This window comes from Electrona antarctica, assembly GCF_951216825.1.
Source record: "Electrona antarctica genome assembly, chromosome: 11".
In the NCBI taxonomy this organism is placed as follows: Eukaryota; Metazoa; Chordata; class Actinopteri; order Myctophiformes; family Myctophidae; genus Electrona; species Electrona antarctica.
In genome coordinates, this window is record NC_136792.1 from 21165340 (window position 1) to 21176587 (window position 11248).

The following is an 11248-nucleotide window of genomic DNA, read 5'->3' on the forward strand; positions in this document are numbered from 1 at the left end:
CAATTTGGCTTGCATAAAATCATCTGTAAGATACCAAATAATTAATGATGATAGAAAATTGTTTAAATGACTATTGTTCTTCTGATTGCTGCCTTCATAGTAAAATCCAGTTGTTAGGGTAAAAACAAAACAGCATTCTCCATTTCAACGGCAGTTGAATATAAAGCATATATACTCATATTCTCCAATGACAATATGAATATGTCTCATTAGTGTAAAGGAAAATAATCCACCCAAATAATCTCTGTCTCATTTTGGAGAGAGATTTTAGTCACTTTTAGTGTTCTTTATGTAGGACATTGTAGGGAGACAGGAAGGGGAAACAACATGCAGATTGCAGAATGTGCTTGATGCACCATCACTGTTAGCCCTGGTCCAGTGCTTACAGCGAGTCTCTCACTGACGCCCTGCCGGACTCCCATCCACTGCTCACTAGCAGCTTTTCCCACTGCGTGCGAGGGTTTACAATTCCCCGAAAATAAACAAAACGGCGTAACTACACACCGACACAAAGCCTGCTATACCTTGGTAAAAGTCTATTCTCAAAGCTGGGAAGCGTCTCAGGTTCTCTCTAAAATGCACTTTGTGCCATTTTAATACAGCAATGTACCGGACAGAGTTATTTCTTCTACTACGGCATTTCCGGGTTTTGCCTGCGCCGATCTGGTTGGATTCATTTTATTTAATGACTAAAATAGTGCATTTTAGAGAGAAGCTGGGGACCTGAGACGCTTCCCAGCTTCGAGAATAGACTTTTACCAAGGTCTAGCAGGCTTTGTGTCGGTGTGTAGTTACGTTGTTTTGTTTATTTTCGGGGAATTGTAAACCCTCGCACGCAGTGGGAAAAGCTGCTAGTGAGCAGTGGATGGGAGTCCAGCAGGGCGTCAGTGAGAGACTCGCTGTAAGCACTGGACCAAGGCTACATCACTGTCTGCACCCCTTCTCTTCTCGCTGTCTCTTTAACCACTTTCAACCTGGCATCCCTATTTTGAGCAGTTCATTATAGAAGACGTTTGAATATTCTCAAAAAAACATTTAAAAATAATTAATTTTCAAAATTGTCAAAGATAGTGAAAACATCTTACAAGCTCAGAGATTTAACGTGTTTATTCACAAGAAACACGGAGCCGTGTTGTGATTTGTGTCATCATTATGGGAAGATTAGCGAAAACCTGACAATTGTGAATGTCAGCTTTGGTCCACAAAACTCTAAAGCACATGACGCTGAACAGACCCAGATGGAAATCTGTCCTTTTAGGCTCTGTTGGCCACAGTGTGCACGCCTGGCGGCTGCCAGCAGCTCAGTCTGGGACCCACTGACAAGACAACCCCTAAGATAAACTATTTGCAGGGCTGCAGCAAATTCTGGTAAAGTGAGGCCATGTCAAGAGTCAAGAAACAGGAACCAAGATAATGTATTTGGCAGTACTCATACAGGTACAAGCAGCGAACTCATAGTGTTGCAACTTGCAAGGTCTGCAAAACTGTGCGACAGGACATAACACAACACTGGATATAGTAAGAAGTAGACCATGAAGAATACAAACTAAAGTCATAATGTGTACAGCTGATACATAATTCTGTTTGCACACAATACTGAAGAATAAGGGTGCTGGCTTCTCAACTAACTACTGTACTTAGCTTCTTTAGCCCTCATTACATTGAATGAATCCACTGAAACACAGACAGCTGTGCTGTCTTGATTACAAATGTTTTTAATTTCCCTTGTCTTGTCTTGATCATTAACTGTTAGCTTAGTGGCATGGTAAAAGACAATTTATCACTCAATGTGTCCCCATGGGTTGGTACATAAAGGCCTGAATGAGTGAATAAATTATAAGGAGACGAAGAAGTCATGAAATCTCCATGTTGGGCAAAACGTAAGTGACCTTTGATGCAACTTCCTAACCACAGTAGAGGCACAGCTTCAAACTCAACAAATATTTTCTGAACATATTTACCCTGAAACTGTGAAAGCAGAAGTTGGGTTAATGTGGAAGAGGGATGCATTTTCTCTGACAGATTGTTTGTTCTTAGTTTGTGCCTCTAGACATGACACCAACGACCTGATGCTCATTGTTGGTGCGTCCCCTCAGAAGCTTGAGAGCAGATAAAATCCATGCTTGGTTGCCTTTGTCTAGCTGATATCCAGGAATATATGTCAGGCAAAACATTTACAATCGTTCTGAATTAATTACAGCCAACAAATCACATTTGGGGAATTAAAGTGACACGTTTCATTTAATAGTTCCTCTGGGAAGGACTTACAGGTTGGTGGAGAAGAAGTCACATTTCCCAGAATGTTAGCTCATGGAGCTTTCTTTCTCAATCATGAACGTCAATCAACAGAGCAGGATGCCAGACAGTTCAAAGTAGAGGCAGAGGAGGATACATGAATGATGTCCCATTGTTGTTAAGTTTTCTCTAAACTTCCTTACACAATTCAAGAATAATCCACTACAACCACTGCAATAGCTTAATTCATTAAATCACACTTTAATGATTAAATGGGTTAAAGAGGAAATGAGAGTTAGAGAAATGGGAACAACCTATTTCCGATACTTAAAAGTGTCTTTCCTATTTCATCATCAATCATCCCTGCATGTGTGTGTCCTGCTTTGGGTTTGCACTCAAGCCCTGTGTGAGTGAGTGGATTGCATGTCATGATGTGAGATTATGGACTCTTTGCAAATTGTTTAGCCTACATTGTGCATGCAGTTTTTCACCCCGATGACCACATGGAAAGGACATTCTCAAAATGATGGTCCGAGGCTCAAATGGTGAATAATGGACCTTGATAAGAGTTGAAAACCACTGGTGTAAACAAAAAGAAGAAATGCTATGCAGTCATCTTTTAACCCATGTATACGTTGTTTTACCTTAAATGCCACTTTGCCCTCTGTGTCACATACATACACCTCTGTGTTTTTTTAATAAGAATTTGAAGGTTTTCAGAAAACCTTAGGTTAGATTTTAGGAAGCGTCAGGGCTAAATGGGTTAAGTGTAATCATTATGATTAGCTCACCAACTTTTTTTTATCTCACATATAAATACCTAAAGCACCATCACTCAGGAACAGAATCCTAAACAATAAACATAATTGTAAATATGATGAAAACAACATGCTTTGCAAGCTCTGTTAAGTTGTGCTTGTGTCTCATGGTTTTCATGTACTGTAACGTTAATAACCACTATATACCCTATATACTATATACATCAAGGTACAAAGTGAAAATATCCGACCTACAAGCTCACAGCGCGTTGCGATTGCGATGCAAGCATAACGAGTAACGACATGCACAAAATAACGATGCCGGGCAGAACGTGGCAAAGGTTTCTCTCCCTTTTCTAACCCTAATAGTAGGGAGAGGAACATTGCACCTTCACACCACTCCTATTCAACAACAACCAACATCATTATCATGAAGGGGTTAAAACACTGTGGCTTAGAGAAGGTCAGTAGCTGAGTTGGTCCCACAACCATGATGTCATCTCTGCAGAACTGGAGTCCCCTCTCAGACGAGCGCTCTCGGACTGGCATTAACACTCTGGACTGTGCTGTGCTTCCAGCCTGTGTATTTTTGGCAAAAGACGGACAACACAATTGAGCTAGTGTGTTCCATCAGCAACAGCCAAGTTCCTCATCTTGGCATTTATGTCAAGCTACTCCTTTGCTGCAGTGAGATAAGATGGAATGCTGCTTGGTAAGTGGTAACGTGTGGTATTCTGGGAAATGAGTCTTTATAGTTCTTCTGAAGGTAGATGAGCACAAGCTCTGGTCCATAGCCTTACTGCTTCTATGATTCTGCCCTGCAGTAAGGCTATGCTACTTTCGTTTTTAAATCTCACATGGAAATCAGACCAGCCTCTCCTCTTTAGTGGAAATCTCAAGAACGTTTGACCTACTCACCAATACAAAGACGGGTTGTGTCATTAGAAAGCCTACTTTCCTTAGTGGACGCACTCTGAGCCCCCCACCACACATATAAACGGTACATCTTGGCCAGAAAGGGATTTTTTTTCACTGGAGGAAAAATATTCTCTATGAGGCAATTCTCTGGGCAATATCGGTAGAGGGCGCATTGGAGTAACTAAAAGTATTATTTTTCCGGTGGAAACAAAATCCCTTTATGGCCAAAAAGTACTGTTTATACGTGTGGTGGGGGCTCAGAGTGCTCCCACTAAGGAAAGTAGGTGTTCTAATGACACAACCCTTTGTTTTGGTGAGTAGCGAAAACGTTCATTTTATTTACGCTGAAGAGGAGAGGCTGGTCTGATTTCCATGTGAGATTTAAAAACGAAAGTAGCATAGCCTTACTACAGGGCAGAATCATAGAAGCAGTACGGCTATGGACCAGAGCTAGATGAGCACTAACAAACGGAGTGAGTCAGCCATCCACTATCCAGTGAATACAATGGACCAATCATTTATACTCGCCTATTATACATAGAGCCCAATCGAATCGATGCCGATCCTGATTTTGGAGCGTCCAAACACCACAGTGGTAGCGCATATTTTGGAAACTAGTAAATGATGTCGATCTCAAGATCTGATCTGCACAAAATATTGATAGATCCGCAAATCTCTATAATAATGGAGTATGTCATAACATTCCATATGTTGATCCTTCCCCATCCATCCTTCCTCTTCGATGTCTCCCTTTGGACTGATACCTGTCCATTCAAACTCTAGACGGGCCCGCCCCCCCCAAAGTTATTAGTGCAGCCGCGCCCAGCAGCCGGCGAAGACTAGTTCTCAACAGGCCCGAAAATTAAGGCCCGGCCCTCATCAAACCCTGTACACTCAAGAGAATGTCCCCGCTACCACCCTTAGATCTCCATATTTGGAGCTGACCTGTTCTGACATATGTTGATCTGACCTCATCAAACCCTGTACACTCAAGACTATCCGGCAGTCCTTATCCATTTATGCCCATATAGGGTGGACCGGCCAGTCGGTCCTCCCTTAACAACATTTTAATATAAGATAATTTTTTGTTTTACTGCTCTAAATATGACCACTTAAGGGATATTTTGGTTAATAAGATGTCTTATATCTGTGGGGATTTCCTTTTAGAGAGTTGAGACATGACATATCATATTTATTTACAGGTTTACACAGGGTTTTGTTCTGAGTTGTTCTCCTGACAGTGACTGACAGTCCTATTGATGTAAGGAGCCTTGCATCCAACTGAGTGGATCCTACATCACCAAAACTAAAGATTAACTGTCACTCACTGCTTCTTTTTTTACGTACACTTATCAGACAAGGTGATATGATGAATTTGTCCGAATCATAAAATCCAAATGGTTCTCAGCCTCAGTATGTTTTCCCCCTGTGCTGGTTATGATCCATCAATGATTAAACTATGCCATTCTGAGAAGCTCAGATTTACAATCATGTCTAGCATATGTGGAAACTTTGAAGCTAGCTCACACACGCTGATAACGCGGAGGAGAGAACATGCACCCAGCGCCCACAGCGCCCCCTGTGGGTGCGAACGCGGGACCTTGCTGTGAGTCTAGACTGCGCCACTGTGCACCTAACTTATATAAATATAATAGTTCTCTAGGTGCTAGCAATATTTTTCAAGGAGAAAACCATGGTCTATAATGCATAAAAACTGGCTTATTAAGCCCTTATATCTCATTTACGCGGAGGAGAGAACATGCACCCAGCGCCCACAGCGCCCCCTGTGGGTGCGAACGAGGGGCCTTGCTGTGAGTCTAGACTGCGCCACTGTGCCCCTAACTTATATAAATATAATAGTTCTCTAGGTGCTAGCAATATTCTTCAAGGAGAAAACCATGGTCTATAATGCATAAAAACTGGCTTATTAAGCCCTTATATCTCATTTACATTTTCAATGCTGACGGTCTTCTCCAATCTCCAGAGACACTGACTAAAGCCTGAGTTATGCTTTGTTGCGTAGCATGTTGCACGTCAGAAATAGCAGATCTACAAGCTCACAATGCGTTGCAGCACAACGCAGATTGGATATTTCCAGTGCAATTGCTGGTAGCAGCTGACTATCTCAAACTAAAGACATATAACATACACATTACTGTTGGCCATGCAGGCATGCACACAGCCACACACTGTCTGTACCAACTACCAATGATCCTGCATACAGCATAGTGTATTTACCACTATGGTAAGGCCTTATTTATCCCTGTTAAGAAATTTGTCATATATATCAGAAAAGAGACACAGAATAAATACAAATATATGGAGTATAAAAGAAAAAAGTCTGGTGTCTGAGTCTGGTGTTGTAGGAATCAGTGAGCTGTAGGGTTCAGATACTGTAGATAGCGTTTGATGTGGTATAAACATGTTATGTTGTGGTCACAGAACGAACTTGGCTGCCCGACTATCCAGAGACAACACACAGGACAAACAAACACCATCACTGTCTGTGCACTTGAGAACCCGCCAGCCAATCATTACTGCTCAACAAGCAAAGCACTTAGCAACATCAGCTGTGCCTGGCGGTGGCTTGTCACTGCATGAAACCTGACACTGTTCAAGTCTGTCTTAGGGCTATTTGTCCTATTTGCTCGGTTTGGGCTGTGGTGTCATCAGACAGGATAGAGAATAGAGATGTCTAACCGCAGGGGAGTCGTGTACCTTCTTAAGGCCAGACTAAATCTAGACCAGTACCAGATCGATACAAAGTTTGATGATATGCAATTTAACTAATTGAATCTACTCGTATTTAATTTGTATTGCTTTTCCCCCAAACTGAGGAAGTTTTGAATATTATGATTTTGTAATACATTATACAAGTAAAGACCATAGTTGGGATTTAATTCTTGGAAAAGTTTAAATATTGGTGGGAACAAATGAACAAAATGCTCTCTCAGACTTTTAATACAATTAATCAGAGGTTAAATATAATAAATAATTGTTTTTACTTGATTTCTATTCTTATTATGTTAGTCATCATTACTATGATTTTGTGATAGATTGTACATGAGTAATAAACGATCCCTCCTGTTTTTAGAGACAATGAATCAGAAATGTGGTTCTTCAAGAGATTATCTCTGTCTATTTGTATTCTGATCATGTTCCCCTTCAGAATTATACACTGCTAGGTATAGGTAATTAAGTCCTTAACAGCCAGTTAGACAGTTAGACAGGGACAGTTTCCTGTTCAGTACATCTCAGAGTAGAGCACTCCTCTGACATTGTGTTTCCTCATTTACTCTTTGGCTCTTATGTCTTTCAGCATTTCTTTTACCCATGGCCTTTCAAGTTTGCCACTTTCTCTTTCCTCTGCTAACCTAGCCCTGAAACATGTCATGGCGCAACTGCAGCCTGTTTTACGCAATCGCTACATTTACAGTCCAAACATGTATATAAACATTCCGATTTCAAATATAAAGTACTCGCCACATGTGCCACGGGTGAGAAATTTGCTGGTACAGCAATTAGCATTGCTGCATCCCGCGTTGTTTAATAAAAAGCATTTTTATCCGAGCGCCCCGGCTACTTTTATCAAATGGGGTTCGTTTGGGAAATACAAAGTTGCACACCGGGAGCGCACTCGCCTATTAGTCTGTATTGGCAGTGCGCTCAGCGTGCCTATATCGAACACACCGAGTGCCACACTCCTCCCGACCGATAGGGGCGCGTAGTTGAGGGGCGCGTAGTTGAAAGCCAATGGCAAAAAAACAGCTCGGATAAAAATGCTTTTTATTAAACAACGCGGGATGCAGCAATGCTAATCGCTGTACCAGCAAATTTCTAACACCCGTGGCACATGTGGCGAGTACTTTATATTTGAAATCGGAATGTTTATATACACGTTTGGACTGTAAATGTAGCGATCGCGTAAAACAGGAGGCAGTTGCGCCATGACGTTCGTGAAGTATGAGCGTCATGTGAACCATGGCTACTGCTAACCAAGACATGCTGGTTTGTAGGAGTGGGTGATATAGTGATGAATATTGTCAAGGCAATAATGTCTCCACCGAAGATATGCCTTTTCAGAGATATTGTATTGTGATACAGTGAATGCACATTCTATGATTTGCAGTTCTGACAATGACAGTTTTGTTCAAGTATTTTGATCTAAAATGGTCTGATACTTTTGTTACGTTGTAGGTGGTTCAGTGGTTGTACTGTTAACTTGAAAAATAACCATAAAAAACGCATGAAAAAATATCATAATAGTGTATCGTGAATGATACTGCTTGAAAGAAATATTGTGATATTATATTCTTCCATATCGCCCACCCCTACTGGTTTGTTCTAACTAGCAAGTTAACAGATGCAACACCTAGGTTCAAGTCACACTGTCCTGGGATGTCTTATTTCACAATCATAACAACCATCCTGCTCTGCCATCGCTTTTTAATGGTGACTGAAATGTCTTCATTGCCAGTTCTATGCACACACTGATGTTGCTTTAGATTGTACAATAACACTATTATGTATTATGGGAGTGAATGATCTCGATTTATTTGGTATTTCTCCAAATATCCACCTCCTATGAGGTTTTCAAGATTCAAGAACACAAGTTTACTATTTGGTTTCAGTTCCTTAATATTGTTGCAGACCAATGTAGTAAGCCAAGTAAGGTAAAGAAACAGCTATGTGTGCACACTGCACAGTATAGCACACATTGTGGTGGTCAGGTTCTGTGGGCATGCTCTCACTCATATCCTGTTTGATATAGTAGACTTCTTGTATGTTCACAAGTTTCACAAGTTCATATTGTGTCACACACACACACACACACACACACACACACACACACACACACACACACACACACACACACACACACACACACACACACACACACACACACACACACACACACACACACACACACACACACACACACACAAGTAGAACCACATATAACCGGAAAAGCCCACAACAATCATGCCTGCTGGGTGGACAAAACACATTTAATTTACAGAAGAAAACCTTAGTTTGACTTTGGATAGGTGCTATGTACATGGATAGGTGCTATGTACATGGATAGGTGCTATGTACATGGATAGGTGCCATGTACATGGATAGGTGCCATGTACATGGATAGGTGCTATGTACATGGATAGGTGCTATGTACATGGATAGGTGCTATGTACATGGATAGGTGCTATGTACATGGATAGGTGCTATGTACATGGATAGGTGCTATGTACATGGATAGGTGCTATGTACATGGATAGGTGCTATGTACATGGATAGGTGCTATGTACATGGATAGGTGCTGTGTACATGACATCTCAGATTGTCAAATATAATATTCCTGTGATGAATATCATCCTGCAGTTTATTAATTATCATTTTGATTAAAAAGAAAAAGTTCATTCTTTCTGCTCCTGTAACACAAAGGTCCCTCATGTTTATCTTATCTAGTGAATAGGAGAGGTGGTTCACTGACTGTGGCACTGGCGCCTGATGCGCATTGTGTGTGTTTGCCTAAATTAAACAGCCATCATGCAGGTTCCGTTTTTCTCAATGCAAAAAGGTCAAGCAGGATTGTTATTGAAGGGGGAGATACTTTCATTGTGGACTATAGTCCACTCCAAATCAAGAACAAATGCAACATCTTAAATCTGCTATTACATGAATGCTTTGCCACCATGGTTCTCCACTTTCGTGACAATAAAACACACTAAATGTAATTGAACTGAACAGAATTGGTTTGTTTACAAGAGCTTGGCAATGACGTCATGTGAACAGCTATACAGTACACGACTGTATGGCGAAATTGTGGCGAAATGTGCACATTAACACATCTCTGAAACGGCCACTAGAAGATTTTGATCAACAATTCAACTTGAAAGGTCACTGCCTATCCCCTGATGACAATAGCTAACTAAATGGAGCCATTTGTCCCTCACCTTCAGGGTGAGGTGTGAGATAACGACACATGATTTTATTTCCCTGCAAACCGACCTACTGCCATTACAGCACAACCTGACATGGGAATGTAAGTGAGATTTTTTATTAAATAAATATGGCTTTGAAAACGGCCATAATGCCGAAAGACGTTGTGCATTATTACCTGGCCATACACCTTGGGCATGGACGGTTCTGCAGCAGCACTCCGGCGACTCCGATGCAGCGGGTCAGTGTCCGAACCCTCCCCGCTGTCCCTGGCACTACGTGCGGCACGGCGCAGCCATCCTCCTCCTCCGGCTGATGAATCCTCTGCAGCGTTTATCGTAACAAATCCTCTGTCCTGCGGCAGCACGTAATGCGGATTCCGATGAAGACTTGTGGAGGAACTTATTCTGAAAGCGCAGAGAAATAACACCCATATTGTACACCGAAGAGAGGGCAGCATCTTCTCTGTCTCTGTTGTCGCCATGTTTGTGTATGTTTCGGCGAAGCGAAGGTAGATTCTACATCCCATAGCCAGTTGGGGTTGTTGGTCGCGTTGTGATTGGCTATAATGGTTGTCAGGGCGACTCCTTTAAAAAAAGGATGTTCATTATCTCCGCCAGGCCGAAGACCAAGGACAGAGGTGATGTTTTGCCCCTGTATGTGTTCTGTCTGCTGCAGCAGCGGTCTGTGTGCATGTGCAGTTAGTCAGGAGCCAGTCACCCAAAATATGAGAGGATGAGAGGATCTGTGATGTCATGCTGTACTTTTAATTTGTGTTTTTTCTATTAATTTGGTCATTTTTGTCCACAGAATGAGAGCCCTGCTCTGCTGGAAACACAAAATGTAATGGCCATTTTTGTATAATGATTCTAAAGCCTTTATTTTTTGACCATGTGATGTGAAATACGTTCGTTTTCTTAAAGTGCTGCAGTAGGTTGTGTAGAGTAGACTGTCAATAAATGATTCCCAGATACAGAACACGTGTGGGAACACCAAGTCAAAAAATACACTCACAAAACATTTATAACCATTTTTGTACAAAACTCACAATTTCTTTGCATTTTACCCATATTTTCATCTTTACTTCAAATCAACTTTGCCATTGCAAATGTCTCATTCTTTTCAGCAATCTTTATAGTCATTCCACGTAAAATATTATATATAAAAAAAAAGTGATCATCGTACATCATCACATTCTGGCACTTTTGGTGTCCTCACTTTTCTGTCCTAATTCTTTTTCCTCACATTTCTGTCATTCCGGTTTCCGGCCAATCACATTTGGCATCCTCACTTTTCTGACCCTCCTATACACAGGTTTATTGTTTGTCTTTAGTTCAATTTTGTTTTGTAAACGCCATTGACAATGAAGGGAAAATTTACGTCATAATGTGCCTCAT

The 11248-nt window shown here is 41.3% G+C and overlaps 1 protein-coding gene across 1 annotated transcript in view; it reads right to left on the bottom strand.

Moving 5' to 3' along the window:
- The window catches only part of sorl1 (sortilin-related receptor, L(DLR class) A repeats containing), an 82655-nt gene extending 72266 nt beyond the window's left edge, over positions 1-10389 (bottom strand). The window contains exon 1 of the mRNA XM_079514095.1: positions 10030-10389. Coding sequence (XP_079370221.1) covers positions 10030-10380 — 351 coding nt within the window. The 5' untranslated portion in view covers positions 10381-10389. The remainder of the gene's footprint in view (positions 1-10029) is intronic.
- Between the last annotated feature and the right edge of the window lie 859 nt (positions 10390-11248).